The 17,757-nt window shown below is 38.2% G+C and overlaps 3 protein-coding genes across 6 annotated transcripts; all 3 read right to left on the reverse strand.

The window, feature by feature from the left end:
* Window positions 1-762: 762 nt before the first annotated feature.
* LOC131315311 (dirigent protein 22-like) lies at window positions 763-1,545 on the reverse strand. Its single transcript, XM_058344465.1, has one exon. It carries the CDS (start codon window positions 1,517-1,519, stop codon window positions 920-922), a length of 600 nt encoding a protein of 199 aa, XP_058200448.1. The 5' UTR covers window positions 1,520-1,545; the 3' UTR covers window positions 763-919.
* A 2,399-nt stretch (window positions 1,546-3,944) lies between these two features.
* On the reverse strand, window positions 3,945-4,881 carry LOC131315313 (dirigent protein 22-like). Its single transcript, XM_058344470.1, has one exon. It carries the CDS (start codon window positions 4,825-4,827, stop codon window positions 4,228-4,230), a length of 600 nt encoding a protein of 199 aa, XP_058200453.1. The 5' UTR covers window positions 4,828-4,881; the 3' UTR covers window positions 3,945-4,227.
* Window positions 4,882-7,031: 2,150 nt separating this feature from the next.
* LOC131315312 (pectin acetylesterase 8-like) lies at window positions 7,032-14,663 on the reverse strand. Of its 4 annotated transcripts, none has more exons than XM_058344468.1 (14): window positions 14,562-14,663; window positions 14,383-14,479; window positions 12,416-12,570; window positions 11,350-11,432; window positions 10,754-10,883; window positions 10,561-10,640; window positions 10,014-10,100; window positions 9,779-9,903; window positions 9,599-9,659; window positions 9,088-9,141; window positions 8,811-8,888; window positions 8,034-8,139; window positions 7,505-7,650; window positions 7,032-7,376 (listed from the first exon to the last, which is right to left on the reverse strand). In XM_058344468.1, the coding sequence occupies exons 2-14, from the start codon at window positions 14,433-14,435 to the stop codon at window positions 7,266-7,268; spliced, it is 1,269 nt and encodes a 422-aa protein (XP_058200451.1). In that variant the 5' UTR covers window positions 14,436-14,479; window positions 14,562-14,663; the 3' UTR covers window positions 7,032-7,265. The 4 variants fall into 4 exon arrangements, with proteins under 4 accessions (XP_058200451.1, XP_058200452.1, XP_058200449.1 ...); XM_058344469.1 differs by lacking the exon at window positions 14,562-14,663 and adding an exon at window positions 12,810-12,950 and having other exon boundaries at window positions 8,811-8,876; window positions 14,383-14,401; XM_058344466.1 differs by lacking the exon at window positions 14,562-14,663 and adding an exon at window positions 12,810-12,950 and having other exon boundaries at window positions 14,383-14,401.
* Between the last annotated feature and the right edge of the window lie 3,094 nt (window positions 14,664-17,757).

Consider the following 17,757-nt stretch of genomic DNA (forward strand, 5'->3'; position numbering starts at 1 on the left):
TTTTTGTTACAAAACAGAGTATCAATACTCTCATGAGATTACTACTCCAATCTCAACCCTCAAACCTGTTATCAAACGGGCCTGAGTGTTTCAAAGAGTAAACAATGACTCCTTAACTGATCTAGTGCTATTACTTGCAAAAATTCTGCATACCCCTCTGCCACAATTTTATTTCATAGGAAACAAACAACACTACCGAGCAAATAAAAATAAGAACAAAAACTTTCGAAAATAACAAACTTTAGCACATGGCCTCAAGCTATTGCACCTGCCTGCAAAATTTTGTGTACCTAGGCACAAACTTTTGCATGTGGCCACAAACTATTGCACCTAATCGCAAACTTTTACTATTGGCCGCAAAATTTTGTATACCTGGGTGCAAACATTTGCACATGGTCACAAATTTTGTACACATGCCCGCAAATTATTGCCCCTGGCTGCACACTTTTGTGTATCTAGCAGCAAACTTTTGCACATTGCTGCAAATTTATTACCTGGCCGCACAGTTAGTGTACATTGCCGCTAAGTTAGAGTTCGAGTATGTGGCAGCATCGCAACAATTACACACAGTAGAATGATAACAAAAATACTCTGCACATCGATCTGTTGTCAGAAACAAAATTCCTAACAAAATTCGTAGAGGAGGAAAAAAAGATAAGACTTTTGTTTCGTTAAAAAGATCACGAAAATGAAAGTAAACCTCTAACCTGTTCTTTTTTCCTTCACAAATCCTTTTGCAAATCTAAGAACCGATAGGGGAGCTTTTGAGTCCTAAAGTTTTTTTTTTTTTAATGGAGAGTTGAACATCATCAAATTAACGTACTAGAAACCCCATCACCCACCCCACCGAAAGGCATTTCTCTTATTTAGAAATTCGCAGGAAAGTTAAATTGACAAAAAAAAAAATAAAAAAAATGCATCAATAATGCATCACATAGACATTGTACTCAACAACAGCATCTCTAGTCTTGAGATCCACCGTGCTAGTTCTAGCTTCAACATATCCTCTAGCGAACCGGAAAAGCCCGGTGCCGCCTATCACCGCCATCTCCCTCACCTTCGTAAACACCATGTTCCGCCCCAGCACCGTGATCGTGCTCTCATTATACTTCCCTTCCATAAAAGCAAAGTTCATCACCATCAGAAGCCCCACCCCTTGTTGTGAAGCAGATCCATAGAGCCCCTGGGCCCTGCCCACCATCTTCGAGCTAAGTTTCGGGCCAAGGGTTAAAGGGTTATCGATCATATTGACTCCACCATAGGCAGTGGTTGATTTGTTCGATGGCGGTAGAACTATAGGTACGGACGTTGGGTTTGGACCGCTCAGTATGTCATGCCAGTAGAACTTGAAATGGCTGAGTTTCTCCTTCTTTAGCCCTAGTAACCGGCGATCTGCTCTCTTCACGAAGGTGCCATCTTCTCCGGTGGCGGCTGCCAGAGTTGTTGCGAGGACAAAGAGGAAAGTGAGAGTGATCAGGTGAGAGAAAATTGGACTTGGGGTTGGAAAAATACTAGCCATGTTACCTCTTTAGTCGAAGAAGAGGAGGTTGGATACGTCCAGATATATAAAGGGTAAAAAGTGCACATTTTTGTGGTCCTTAATATTTCAATTAATAAAGAGCATTAGTAATTAATTAATGTGGCTTATGATTTTGAAAGTGACACTCCCACATTATTTTAGATCCACTTTATTCAATAACGTTACACCCACCGACTTTCAAGTCGGTGAACTACCAATGAACACTATATACGACATCGTTTTAGATTGTGACTTATAGATACATTTTCTGTATCATTTAACTTGCTTAATTCCTCATTGAGAAAAAGTTCTTTCCAGTTGATCCGAACAAGGGGCATCTGGAGTCGGCACAACAGGCTCGAAGAATTTCTCAATCTTCGGTTCCATCTGTGTTCCGAAATTCAAAAACAAAAAAGCAGAACGTTGTAGCCGAAGTTACGTTTAGCCCTAGTACTAATTGCTAGAGTACTGCTATATACACCGACCATTTTGGACCGAAACCGTACCGACGGCCGCGCGTATACACGAAAAATAGGGTGTTTAGATCAAGCACCCTACACACATCGGATGACGTTGATTCCCGCGTTGGGCCCCTCGGTTTTTTTTTTTAAAATTTTTGGACGGCTCGGATCGGCCGTCCGGTGGCCGGAGACGGCCGCGCGCGGCAGTCGGTACGGTTTCGGTCCAAAAATGATCGGTACACATAGGATTTTCCCTAATTGCTAGTTAGTTTATACTTATGATTAGGGCTGCAAACGAGCCAAGTCAAGCCGAGCTTTACGGTGTTCAAGCTTGTTTATTAAGTTTTTAACGAACACGAGCTCGAGCTCAGTGAAAACTTAACGAGTCGAGCTCGAGCTCGAGCCGAGTAGGCCTTGGCTTGACTCGAGCTCGAGCTTGTTCACGAGCCTTAACGAACTAACGAAAAATGTATATATATCCTCGCATATGCCTAATATAACCAAAAATATTTTGATTGTGAAGGTATATATATCTTTCATTTTCCTATGGAGCAGAGGTGTACTGATATGCGTGTGCTTCCCTTGGTTGACTAGAAAGTGAAAACGGAAAGAATAAATTATGAAATAACAATAAAAATCTTAAACTTAAGTTTATATACCCCGACTCGCGAGCCGACTCGAGCCGAGCTTATCCTAACTCGAGCTCGGCTCGTTTACAAAACGAGCTGAAAAAATAGGCTCGAGCTCGTTCGTTTAACTTCCGAGCCGAGCTTGAACGAGCCACTAATGAGCCGAGCTGCGAGCCGCTCGCAAGCGACTTAGTTCATTTGCAGCCCTACTTATGATTCATGCTAACATACACATCTTTGTACCAGGAATCATTTGATGCATGTAAATTTTATACACGGGACAAACTTTTGCCGGTGGCTACAAACTTTGCATACTTGGGCGCAAATTTTTGCACAACAGGCCGCAAACTATTGTTCTTGGACAAAAATTTTTGCACGTGGCCGCAAATTATTGCACCTGGCCGAAAATTATTGTACTTGGCCACAAACTATTTCACTTGGCCGCATTCTATTGCTCTTGGCCGCAAATTTTTGCACCTGGCCGCAAATTATTTCTCTTGATCGCAAACTATTTCACCTAGCCGCAAACTTTTGCGCACATGGCCGCAAACTATAAAACTTTTGCACATGGCCACAAACTTAATTACGTATCTAGATGCAAATTTTTGCTAATCGCCGCAAACTATTACTCTTGGTGGCAAACTTTTACACCTGACCGCAAATTTTGTGTATCTAGAAGCAAGCAATAATTACACACAGCAGAAAGATAACAAAAATACTCTGCACATCTGTTGTCAGAAACGAAATTCCTAACAAAATTCGTAGAGGAGAAAGAAAGATAAGACTTTTGTTTCGTTATACAGAGAACGAAAATGAAATTAAACCTCTAACCTGTTCTTTTTTCCTTCACAAATCCTTTTGCAAATCTAAGAACCGATAGGGGAGCTTTTGAGTCCTAAAGTTTTTTTTTTTTTTTAATGGAGAGTTGAACATCATAAAACGTACTTGGCAACCAAATTTTCGGATTTTTGGATTCCCATTTTCAGATTTTGAGTGTTTGGCAACTGATTTTCAAAATGAATTTCGGGAGAATAGATTTTCGGATTATGGGTTTAGGAGCCAAAAACCAAAATCTGGATTGGAGGAGTTTTTCAGATTCTCATTTTTGGATTTTGAGTTTCTATTACGAAAATACCCATAATACTCCCTTCATTTTACCAAATTTGCCCCTCCACTTGGCTGTGTTTTTTAACATGAAACAAAGCTCACTTGCAACAAAACCACCCATATTCTACTATTGTGCATGTTGACCCCTAAAAACTATTCAATAATAAAGTAAACAAAAATTTAAAAAAAAAAACGCAATTAACTGTTATAAGAAGACAAAGGGCAATATGGTAAAAATGCAACCAATAATTCATTTTCAACAATCATCTACCAAACACTACTACAATTTCAAAATACATTCTGCACAAATCTCCCAAACACTCTACCATACTCAAAATACATTCTGGCCATAATCCAAAAAGTCAAAAAGCCAAAAAGCTAAAAATGAAAAGCCAAAAAGTAGGCTCCCAAACACCCCCTAGAAACCCCATCACCCACCCCACCGAAAGGCATTTCTCTTATTTAGAAATTCGCAGGAAAGTTAAATTGACAAAAAAAAATAAAAAATGCATCAATAATGCATCACATAGGCATTGTACTCAACAACAGCATCTCTAGTCTTGAGATCCACCGTGCTAGTTCTAGCTTCAACATACCCCCTAGCGAACCGGAAAAGCCCGGTGCCGCCTATCACCGCCATCTCCCTCACCTTCGAAAATATCATGTTCCGCCCCAGCACCGTGATCGTGCTCCCGTTATACTTCCCTTCCATAAAAGCAAAGTTCATCACCATCAGAAGTCCCACCCCTTGTTGTGAAGCCGATCCATAGAGCCCCTGGGCCCTGCCCACCATCTTCGAGCTAAGTTTCGGGCCGAGGGTTAAAGGGTCATCGATCATATTGACTCCACCATAGGCAGTGGTTGATTTGTTCGACGGCGGTAGAACTATAGGTACGGACGTTGGGTTTGGACCGCTCAGTATGTCATGCCAGTAGAACTTAAAATGGCTGAGTTTCTCCTTCTTTAGCCCTAGTAACCGGCGATCTACTCTCTTCACGAAGGTGCCGTCTTCTCCAGTGGCGGCTGCTGGAGTTGTTGTGAGGAGAAGGAGGAAAGTGAGAGCGATCAGGTGAGACAAAATTGGATTTGGGGTTGGAAAAATACTAGCCATGTGAGCTGTTTTGTCGAAGGAGAGGAGGTTGGGTCCAGATATATAATAAAGAGTAAAAAGTGCACATTTTTTTTGGTCCTTAATATTTCAATTAATAAAGAGCATTAGTAATTAGAAATTAATGTAGCTTATGATTTTGATAGTGATACTGCCACATTATTTTAGATCCACTTTTTTCAATAACGCTACGCCAACCGACTTGACTTCCAAGTCTGTGAACTTCCACCAAACTCTACATACGATGTCGTTTTGAATTGTGGCTTCTAGATTCCTCCCCGTATCATTTAACTTGCTTAATTCTTCATTGAGAAAAAGTTCTTTCCGGCTGAACCGGACAAGGGGCTATCCGGACGGCTCCCGTATAGGCCCCCCTTCACGCGTTTTTTTGGAAAATTCGAACCATGTATCTTGTAGGACCCACAAAATAAAGTATTTACGCAAAAAATCAACTTGTCCGAACATCGATAGGTATGTCAAAAAATGAGTTTTTACACGCAAAAATAGACGACCGTAATCTATCAACCATTTTTAAAGTTAAACTGTTCACCGTCGTCCGTTTTTTCGCGTAAAAACTCAACTTTTAACATACCTATCAATATCCAGACAAGCTGATTTTTTGCGTAATACATTATTTTGCGGACCTTATAAGATGCACTATTTGGATTTTCCAAAAAAATGCGCCAAAGGGGCCAACAGTTATACGAACTTTTCTCACATACCCCAAAGAGAGCGCTTGTTCAATTAATGTTAGTGCAGGTATTGGTGGAGTATATCTTTCTACCACATACTATTGAATAAGTTTTTTTGTACAAGAAAATATTCTTGATGATAAATTTTTATAAGCAAATTACAACAAGACGGGCGCGCGATTCATCTGCGTTGTTGAATGTGCTGAGTTGCATTGCCGGACTAGCTTAGGTCCATGTCATCCCACTCTCCCACAAGTAAAGACTATTAAGTGATCAGTCACAACACTCAAGAGAGGAAATGTAATTTCACTTATCTATTTTTTCTATTTGGGTATAGCCAGATGGAAGAAAAAATGAAGACTTTATCTCACATCGCTCATCTAAGCCACTTGGTTATATTATTTTAGAGGTTACCCCGTGCACCTATCACCTATCGCTAATTGGTTTTATGTAGGAATCTTCCGATCGAAAAATCTAACAAATTACTACTCCCTCCGTCCCTTTTTAAATGTCCTGCTTCGTAACTCCAACTTATTAAAAAGACATCATCATTACACTTTTCACATCAACTTTTTCCTCTACTTTCCCTACTTACCCATCATCATTACACTTTTACTCACTAACTTTTCAAAATAAAATCTACTTTTAGGGACAAAATAGACAATACACCAACTTTTACCCCCTTAACTTTACAAAATGGACACTTATTAAGGGACAGCCCAAAATGGAATACTGGACACAAAAAAAGGGACGGAGGGAGTAACACACAAGGTGCAGAGGTACTTTTGTCATTTTCTTTTGAAAGACGCAAGAAAAACGCATTAGTCCATATCATTTCCCTTCCATCTTTCTCCTTCACTTTTTAGCTGTTTCAGTTCGGAAATTATATTTTCAGTGGTTGGAGATGCACCTAGAAATGACATTTTGGTTGGTGGTGATAAGGATTGTAACTTGACAAAATTGCATGTCTGGTAGTTGGCAAGTCAATTGATATCTAGTCAAGAACAAGCTGCTAGAAGTGGGTTAATGTTTTGCATCTCGGAAGAGGATCAAACGTGGATTTCCGAAAATCTCCACAAGAATCGACCAAGTAGACTAATAGAGGTCTGAGAAAATCATTGGTTTCGGGGTTCGTACCATACATTGATCCGTTTGCATGCTCAAGGTCTAATCATTTGGAAAGTAGCTTAGGAAGTCCACCACGTCACTTGGGTCCAATGTGAATCGAATAACTTTTTGTTTAGGTTTGGAGGCAGTAGATGGGGAAAAACGAAGGGGCTAAGAGTTGTATATATTTCCTTACATTCGGAAACTTGTAAACTTTACTGAAAATCATAAAAAGCTAAGGATCAAGGGAAATTGTAGGAACAGAACAGCATGTACAACATGCTTATATGGCAGTGTCATATTGGTAAGTTGAAAACTAGCAATTCAATCAATTATCAATGAGACAGTGCCACATAGGAATGATGCGTAAAATATTATGCACGTTGTTATGTTTCTAGCACTCCTCAAGGACCAATGATATGAAGGTCTATTAAAGTGGTAATTACACGTGCCATACATACAAATGGACTAACTTATGATTACAAATAGAATTTAGATCCCTTTGACACATTTATTTATTTATTTTTAAAATAAGGTAAGACTAAGAAACCAAGAACACATGGACCAAGGGCATAGCCTTGAGAGTCCTACAGAAACCAGAAAAACATCTCAGAGGAAAAAAGGGAAAACAAAGTCTGATGGTCACAAAGTATGCTTAAAACTGGGGCAATTCTTGCAAGGATAACTGCAATCATCTATTTTCTGGAATGGATAATTGTCATTGTACCAATCTCCAACTGCCATTGCCAGTTTCTGCAATAGAAAATACATTCAAAAAACAGAAGAAACCGATAACGACTCTTAAAAAGGTCGAAAAGGGTTCATAAAGAAAAGGCCTACAGGAAAGAAGGAAACAGAATATAATAACACAAGTATCTTACCGTTCCATCTAGTGCCGGAGAGTCATCACTGAGCCAGGTTTCTTGTACAGTAATTTGGTCATGTTCATAGCAAGAGTCTATGAAAATTCCCCTAGATGAAGAACTGCCTAGTTCTTTCAATGCATCCAAAAACATCAACCTGAAATCTGCAAATCAATATGCCCTAATCATATCATAATTTGAAGTTTCAAAAAATAGGGTATATCTTTTTTTGTGGAAAAAGTAGTACTAGCGGAGAAGTAGTACTAGCGGAGAATGTGGCACGAGACACCAGTACTTGAACTGTATAAATGTTACACTAAACGACGAAGCTAGGAGCGGAAGGAGGGACTTGAACCCTCAGCCTTAGCAAGGCTATGAGATTTGAATATTCAGGATCAGTTGAAAGCATGCATAGATGACTAAGAACTGGAGAATTATTGTTTGAAGTAACCCTGGCTTGAGAAAAGGCACATAAAATTGCTTAAAATTGTAACCTTCCATGGTTTTTCTTTTCTTTTATTTGATCTGCAGAAAAAAAAATCCGGACCTTGGATGGTCTTGAGCTGATCAGTTGAACATTTGGTCAAATTAAACTTGCAGTCATGCCATCTGCCGTCTGGATCAGCTGTGTCAGGTGCCAAAATGTTCGGTATCTATGAACAAAATATTAAGTAAATTAATTTGCTTGAACATAAGGAAGCAATTAATAGATTCCTTAGCACGAACACGAAAATAGCATGTCCACAAATGTAAGGGAGAAAAAAGCATTAATGTGTTATCAATTAACGTATTCGCCACCAGTATAGTACATATGTGTATCTAGCATCAGACAGAAGGCAGTGTAACAGGTCCTTTTCGAAGTTCTAAAAGAAATATACATACTTAAACATAAATGACATACTTGTAAGTTGTAAACACATTCAGTACCCAAATCGAAAATTTGAATTTGACCCAGAAGTAGTAGATATATATGTCATACTATATAGTATTCCCGTGTGACCAAAAAATATATACGTATGTCATACTATAGATGACATGTCTTGTGAAGCCTTTTTTAAACACAATTTAGCCAAAAAAAACAAAGTTTATATATCACCAAATTTAAATATTTTGCAAGGTCCTTCGAATGAGAACTAAATGAACTATCTTTATTCGAATACAATTTATAAAATAAAGCATGAGATTGTTAATAAAAAAACAATTGTAAGAATTATCCCATTGAATGGAACAAACGAAAAAGGGTTAAGCTGACAATTTACAAATTCTCCTCGATAAAATTAACCACATGTAGTAAAGTATTATGAACTGGATTTAGTAAGCTAACCTGCCACGAATCATAGGCTGAATTTACCACAAAAAGCGGAGTCTGAACTAGCTTTGCCATGTTTTGCTGGAAAAAACACTGTTATGTTGTTCAGATGCATTAGTACGATGTTAGTGAAAAAGCAAACAAGACCGAACTAATATAATGATAAGGAAAAAAATGTGTTATTAAATTAGAAATCACTTGCAAAAAGCTAATACCAAAAATAGGATGGAGAGTTACGAGAGTATCATTACCAAAGAAACTTATCCAAATTAACTAGGATAACTTCACTCACCAAACCAGGCTTCCATTTTGAAGTGCATGATGGGGGCAAATTATTAGCTGATCCCTGCAAAAAAAGATACGTATGGACTTGAGATAATAGTAGGGTGTGCACGGGTCGGGGTCGGCCCCGAACCCGACCCGACTAGTCGGTTATCACTTTTTGGGACCCGAACCCGAACCAAAGGAGGGGGAATACCCATCCGTGTAACCGATTTTTTTGGTCGGGTTTTGGTCGGGTCGGGTCGGACCAAAACCGAAGTACGCTATATGAATTCGTGTCTTTTTGGTGGGGCGGGGCGGGTAAGAAAAAACAGCACCCCGAGCCCCGAACCGAAAACTGATTTTTTTGGAAAAGTGTACCCGTACCCGACCGAACCATATGTTCGGCCCCGCCCGAAACCCTTCGGGTCGGGTCGGGTCCGTCGGGCCTTGGTTTTTTTGCACACCCCTAGATAATACCATAGCAACCCTTAAGAAAAAGTGGGTGGGTGGGGGTTGGCAGGAGAACGAGAGCACTTTACGTGTGTTTTAACCACGTCGTTGTAGTAGGTTTCAATGTGTCGTGCTCCAGAAATGTCCTTCCTAAAAAACACCACCGTGCATTTTAGTTAGTAAACCAAACAGAGGTTCAACATCCACTGCATTATGTAGGAATACAAGCATTATGGCGATCCTAAACGAGTCATAATATAAGAGCGTACACATTGACAAAATAAGCAGCGTCCGTGACACATTTTACTTTTGTAGCTCGAGGTAGAAGCGCTCGGAATTGATCACAGTGTAATGTGACAGTCAACCCACCAGCTGAACAGCCTGTGAGAAGCGCCTATTCAACCATGCATTTAGAAGTCATATTTGCATAGACCAATTAATAATGATTGAGAGAGAGAGAGAGAGAGAGAGAGAGAGAGAGAGCAAAAAATGACTGAGTCATACATCTTGAGCCTTCTTCATTCCCATTGCTAATAATTCTTCCATCACAGCAACAAAAACTCTTGAACCTCTAAAGTGAAGATTAGTATCCTGACAAAGTTGGCATACAATTAGAAGCCCCACATTCCTTGTTTAACAACCTTTCATTAGTCATTATTGTCATGTTTGGATTTTGGATTTATGAACAGATTGTGGTGGTGGTAAGCTTGATTCAAATTGTGGCGTTATATGTAATGAGGTTATTAGGAAGCAAAATGGGAGATGAAATCAAATACGTAGGATGGTTTGGATGGGTGTGGGTGCTGACAAGATTTGTTGAGGTTATTAGAGAGAGGGCAACGAGTTGTGGTGTATGTGTGTTTGTGTGATATCTTTGTGGGAGAGAGCAGGGTAAAATAGAGAGAACGGTATCCCAAATGGGGCTTGCCCCCTTCGTATGCGAGTGTGCGATAGAAATGTGTGGGGTTGTAATTTTGTAACGCTTGAATAGCGCTTGAGTTTGTGTGGAACCTATAATCTCCTACCAACATAGATTTCTAGCACAACTTACTGGATCGACTTCTTCCACATCGCCCGTAAATGATGCCCCATCACAGTACCTAACCAATACCCTATTCCAGTTATAGAAATCTGGATAACCAAATAGAGTCAACCTCTAGTAAGTGAAATCTCAAAAGGTAAAGTGAAAGTAAGGTGAATTGAGAAGTGCTACACTACACACTCTGTTAAATATACATGCAAACCTGGATTAAACTTTCGTTGGGAGCTCAGTATCCCAATGAAAGGAAGCAGCTTTTCCATTTTCTTTGACGAACCCAAACGAGTGTCCTTCCGGGATAGGCATGTTGACATATTGCTACACCAACCACCCCCCTGATATTCAGAGTAAAAGAATTTTAACCTCATAAAGCCAAGAAAACATTAAACAAAAATTAACTAAGGATTCTGTGGCACTGGATATTCAACATCACGTGAGCATGTCTTTTGAGTAACTTTTTGGGTATCATTGTCAGTTTTTTTGTTAATTTTCCAATTTATGTCAAATTCACGCTAATTTTTTGGAGTAATCGTTCATCCCAAAGGTATTAAATTATGACTAAATGACAAAAAAATTCACAATAGATGAGTAAAGTTTTGTTGGTCTCCTATGGGCTTCATAAAGATTACATGGTGAGTCTCAAAAGCTTTGACGAGCTAAAAAAAGGATCATTACACATCAATAATACTCACTGCCTCAACCAAAAAATCAAATTCAGGCCCATCACACCATTATTATTTCTTTCGAACCATATCATGGGATAATATGTGCTTTGAAACAATATGTTGGATGAAAAATAACCTCATGATGAACCAACCATCTGTTTCTCCCTGCTCCAAAACCTTTATCCAAGTGGTATGCTGGTGGACTTCCATCCAAACAAACTGCATGCCCAAAATGAGAGCCACAAACACAGTTACTGTGAACATACTCAAAAGAGAGGAATTAGAAACAAGAATGGAGTAGTTAAATTAACCGGTTTATTAATATTCAAAGTTAAAAAAAAAGAGTTATTGCATTGTAATTCTTTCTAGGACTGGTGGGTTTTGGTACGTGGTTGGAAAAATGTGGATAGTAATTTCAATGAGGTGGTTGCTTTAGCTGGGACATTTTGTCGGTGGATTTGGAAGGCAAGGAATGATAGAGGTTTTCAGTTATTTTATAGGATGTTGCTGTTATTGGCTTGAAAGTGATTACTACCTATTATGAATTTCAAAATTCAAATGAGAGGGTCTCAAGGCAACCATTACACAGGGAATCTTCAATAGCAAAGCCAAAAACTTGGGTTGCTCCTACCCATGGGATTATCAAGATCAATGTCGATGCAGCTTTGGATGTAAACCATAGGATGATGGCCATACCGCCATAGGTTCAATTGCTCAGGATAGCACTGGAGGTGTGTTTGGCTTGGGGCTTCTGTTGAAGGCATTGTTTCCCCAAGACTGGCAGAAGCGATGGCTATGAGATTTGGGGTGTTGTTACAATCAAGAGGGGCTTGTATCAGTTTTGTATGGAATTGGATGTGGCGTTGTATGGAATTGGATGTGGCGGCAATCACGAAGACTCTACAGCACAGGGGGTCACCACCTCTGGATATTGCACCAATAATCAAAGATGTTTGGTTTTTGGTTGAATCTTCTAGCGATATTCCAATTAGTTGGGTCAATCGTAATTGTAATAGGGTAGCGCATGAGTGTGTTAAATCCCTAGAGAGTAGGAAGAGTGCTTCATGGCATGATGCCATTCCTTTGTGGGTTTCTCCTTTTATTCGTACGTAGACTGTGACAGTCTTACCAATAAAACTATCTTGCCAATTGACAAAAATAAATAAAATTAAAAAGAATAATTGTGGAATAAGATTTTTCACCAGCTCCTTTTGCAACAGCAGTCCAAACGTAAGTTATTCCAACATTGACATCTGAGTTTTTCCGAAAGATCAGTACTACACCAACGTCTGTTTTTTTCAGCAACATCAATCCACAAGCTATCAAGACCAATCCACAAGCAAGCTTTCTTACCATTCTACAGAACAAAAACTGTATTTAATTGATTGAGTTAAGTTAAGACAGTCGAAACTCAGCCAAAGAAAAATTACAAAAGCACAAGTCCAAAACACCAAATTAAATTAAGAGCTCTCAAATCAAATAACTTCTCGACGTCAAGTGAATCAATTTACATTGAGTTATTTTTGCAGTGTAGATATGTTATGCTAGCTGAATATATCACAAAATCAGAAAAGACTAAAGAGCTCGGATGGATACCTGGAGCACGATGATAGGGACTTATCTTTTTTGATAACCGGATGTCCGGGCCAACTTGAACGCATCTCGACTAACTCCGGGCGCTGAAGTTAAGGATCAGACAAACCCTCTAATGGCCCCAATTCCGTTGGAAGAGATATCCTGATTTGAACCCAATTCCGTAATGTGATATATCCGGGAACAAACTTGAATTCTAACAACCCAGGTGCTCTTGATACTCAAGTGTACGTATGTTTGCATATATAGCTAAATGAATTGTGAACGATATCGCTAGTTCCATTCCACAAAAAAAAACAATATTGCAAGTTGTTGTACCTAAACAGCCAGCTAAACCCATAAAAATACAAGCCAAATCAACAAGACTTTATTCCACATCACTCCACTCAAACTTGGTTACTATAGTTTAGAAGTTACTCCATCTATTGTCAATTGATTTTAGAATAGAATCCTCCCAAAAATCTAACACCAATAAGAATTAGAAAAATGCCGAAATGGAGACAGGTTGACATGTATGTCCAAAGATGTGAGTTATATGAGTCTAAGGGGTTGTTCTTTTAAAAAAGCCATTGGCTTTCCCGTCAAAAATGAGCCAAATAAAGCCACATAAAGACAAAAATAAGTCAATAAGCCACTTTTTTCGTCTTTATTCAAAAAATATTGGATTTTGATCAAAATTTTATACTTTTTAGATTCCTCTCGTCATGAGAATGCAATAATCCCAAAAAAATGAGGATAAGCCAAGTGATACGAAAAAAATTTGAATAAGAACAAAAAAATAAACTAAGTGGCTTATTTAAAAGAACAACCCCTAAGCCTATCTGGTTGTATCTCTTGGCCTCCAAAGACGTGGTAAGGGGTCCCACTAATGTTTTCAACACTGGCAAAAAAAAGGGAAGGAAAAGAAGAAAAAAAAAAAGACATAGTACATTAGTATATGTCAATCTGGCAAAAAAAAAAAGAGAAGGAAAAGAAAAAAAAAAAAGACATAGTCACATGGTACATTAGTATATGTCAATCATCCCATTTTCCACAAAAGTTGGTGTAGTCCCCTTCTGGTGCCCAATTTAATATTACCAAAGATGAGAAATTTCCCTTTCATCTCTAGTCTTGAATCATGAGGAAAGTGAAGCATGGGAGAATAAACATGATGGGAAAGTGACGCATGGGAGAATGAAATGATCGGTCTGTGTGTGCACGATCAGTACCTATGACAAATAACATCGGATAAAGCGCAGCTAATAATGCGCGGTAACAGATGTAAACACACCGAATTGCTTTAGAGAAGTACGACATATACTCTCGGAACACTAACGAAATTGGAAAATTAATCCAGATTTCACCGGCTGCAATCAATGGCCTCCAAGATGGATGAGTGTTGGATCAAAAATCCCACCAATAATTCACCTCCAATTTCAGCTGTGAACTAGCCTTTGTGCATCAGAAAATATGAGAAGCAAGAAAAAGAATAAAGAGAAAAATAGAGTGAAGAACCTGAGTTAGTGAGATTGGGAGTTTTTCTGTAGTATAGAAGTAGTAATAAGTGGGTTTCTCCCGAATTTGAGTTACAAATTACCTCCAGTGATTTGATTTGTAGTATTTGTGAGATATTGTCTTCTCTCTCATCATCAGTGGTATCAGAGCTTACTTGGCCGATCCATGGAGATGGAGATCTCCAAACCCAGAAACTGAACTAGGATGTTGAAGATCACTGGTCTGTTTCTTGACGAACATGTGGTGGCGGTTCATTGGTACCTTTGCTGTATCCTTGAAGACGACGACGGGGCCATCCGGTTCACGTGCAAAAAAGAGAGGAAAACGGTAGCAAAGGTCGACGTTCTGGTTTTCCTTCAGTCAGCATCAGTCAATGTACCTTTTACCCATTTTCCAACTAACGTCAATTCCATCGAAAATGTTAGGATTAAGGAAAAAGTTCATGTCCGAAAAAGTGAAATTAAGAATTATTAATTTTTTTTCTTCAGACAGTTTTTGAAAACTTTGATTTCAATCATTAATCTCATTTTCCCAAACATTTTTGGAAAACTTTTCTTAGATCCAAACATTGCTGGTTGAAATTGAGTTCCTAGATTTTTTTTATCCAACTTAGACTCTAATTTTCTTCATTATTCGGCTACACCCCTGCAAGTTTTCACAAAAATCTCATCTGCTACCACATCCAAACAAGCGTTGAATATACTAGAGAGTTCACATCGTGGAATTCAAATTATCAAAAGTAAATAAATCTAAGTTGGCTTTCGAGTATTTATTCCAACACTAGCTACTGTGAATCAATTCCGATGCTAAGGTGACAAAATGGAAGACGTGCACATCCTTAAAAAAGTACCTTTGATCCCTTTAGCTTGAAGCTTGAATACACCGTGGTAAGGAGAGTTTCAATTGAAAATGGTGGTCAATTGTGAAGTAGAAGATTGGAGTTTGATGATTTTTCATCCTTATTTTTAATATTCTCATAATCTTTTCTCAAAGACGACAGTTTGATAGTATTTACCTTCAAATTGCCTCTATATTCATTGTAAAGAATATCCCATGCATCACTGATTTTTGTCTTCATTGATTATTTTCGAGAAATGTATTGTCGGCAACTCTTTATTGAATCATGAAGAGGGCTTATGTATTCTTCCTATTATCCACTTTCAATTTTTGCTTTTGCTCATTTATCAAAGCCTCCACACCTTCATAATCTTCAAACCCATTTTTTACATATTCTTAAACATCATTTGACATAAGTTGAGTCTGCATCTTCATATTCCAAAAATCATTATCTTCTCCATTGAAAAGTGGAAAACAGGCGGTTGAGCTCCCATATTTTTATTGCTTGAAGTTGTAATTGTTGTACACTTTCTAGGGTTTTGTTTCCCCTCGCAATTCTTCACTCCAACTAATTCTTTACCCTCACCTAATCCTTGAATTTTTTGTGGAGTAGAAGCAAGAAAATGTGGGCCAATAGTGGGCCCAAAGAAAACAGTAGCAGCCGGAAAACAGGGTAGAAAATGGGTTTCTTGCTTCATGATAATAGAGTTGGGCTTAACATAACAATTGGGCCCGAGAACAACACAAAACAAACTAGCCCAATAAAGAATAAATATTAGCCCAATTCGATTCAAGAAGACCCATTTTGATGATTATAGAAAGAAGACCCACTTTTAGGCTCAGCCTACAGGTGAGTGGTGTGTTAAGGATGTACGAGTAGTAAATAATTATTATTCCTCTCTGCAATAGTTTAAATTTTTAGATGAGTTGGCGGTTAAAATTTTCATACTACCACATTGGTAAATATTTTTGTTTTGTATGAATATTATTTTGGTCATAACTCCGATAAAATACTTTGAGCATTTTCGTAGCATTTTCCTAATGAAAATGCTAGATGTATCGAAATATAGGGGTACTGAAAATCTACAACGGCATGTGGGGTGCAATTTTGAGTTTCACACAAATAATTCAAACTGCTCACTATTGCATGCACTACAGGATTTCCTAATTCATTAAAAAAAAAAAAAAAACCATCACAAAAGAAAAGTTTCTTGGGTGTTAATTCATTCCTATAGATTGTTGCAACGTGTGTCGTCGCAGGACGCGCGGGGCACTACAGTGGTGTAACATGTTTTTCACGCATCCATCTTACAATTAGAGCTAGTTCCAGAAAGGGAAAAAAGTTCCTTTTTTTAAAAAATGCAATTTCAAACTCAAAAATTATGGGTTTATTGAAATTTAAAAATATACAATATGGATCTTATTTGAAAGATCTCGATGAGATCTTTTATACGATGCAAAAAAAATTGAAAAATTATTTTTTATTTACATTATTTTTTAGTTTGAAAATGTAAAATAAGCTACTTATTTTTTAAAAAGATTTCTGAAATGGGGCCTAATGACTCTCGACCATAAAAGTATTTTTGCACAGCGCGAATTGTGCACCATACTCCTGTAATGCAGGGTTGTACTACAAGATCCCCCGATTTCCAACCCGTTTTCGATGGTTTCAAACTGCTAATTTTGAAGCATATAATTGGAAGGTTCGTATTAGCATCCAAGAGAAGCCACCCGTGAAGTTAATTTTTGAAAAGAAAACGAAAATGAAAGGTTTTTTTTTTTTTTTTTGCCAAAACCGATAACAGAGAATATTGTTACGCGTCAAAACATCAAGTGGAGCTCCGATCCCTTAATAAGGGATTTAGATAATATTATTACGCATCAAAACATCAAGTGGAGCTCCGATCCCTTGATAAGGGATCAAGAATCCACGTAGGAGGAGACTCAGTCCAAAGACTATACCCCTCACCCACGAAAATGAAAGGTTTTGAATCTGACATTTTTTGACCAGAATCTTTCACATGTTCGCATTGGGACAATAAGGATCGATGTCAACGTGCGAGGTACACGTGACGGCAATGACAAGTCCATATAGTAGAATTCAAGGTTTTGACCAGCAATTTTTTAATTCCAAGTTAACTTTATTAATCTCAAATTTTAATACCCAAGATTCACACTTTAAGGTGAATGCTGATGTTTGCAACTCAAAAATATTCCCAATGGGACAAAAGCTTTGCGTCATGGGAATTAAGTACCTTGTTTTGCTGTCCTATATTGGCTTGGAGTAAAATCTTGGCAAGCTAATCAAATTAGTTGCTTATTCTAGTGGTTCTCAATCAATTCCTAGCTAGCTAGCATGCATGGATGAGCTTTAATTTGTGTTTCAAACATACTCTTTCGACAATAATTGATAGTGATCAATACGGATAACAATCGTAGTGTTTGATGCATCGCGAGGATATAATACCCCTTAGTGAGGTCATTCGATATATCATCATCGCGATCTAAAAAGATAGAGAACAACATGCATCTGATCTTGATTTCAATTTATCCTTTTCTTTTACTTTCATTCCCCAAATCTAAAACGTGAAGTATGATTTCACAATGCATCCTTTTGCAA

Source organism: Rhododendron vialii, chromosome 13a, assembly GCF_030253575.1.
Source record: "Rhododendron vialii isolate Sample 1 chromosome 13a, ASM3025357v1".
Classification (NCBI taxonomy): Eukaryota; Viridiplantae; Streptophyta; class Magnoliopsida; order Ericales; family Ericaceae; genus Rhododendron; species Rhododendron vialii.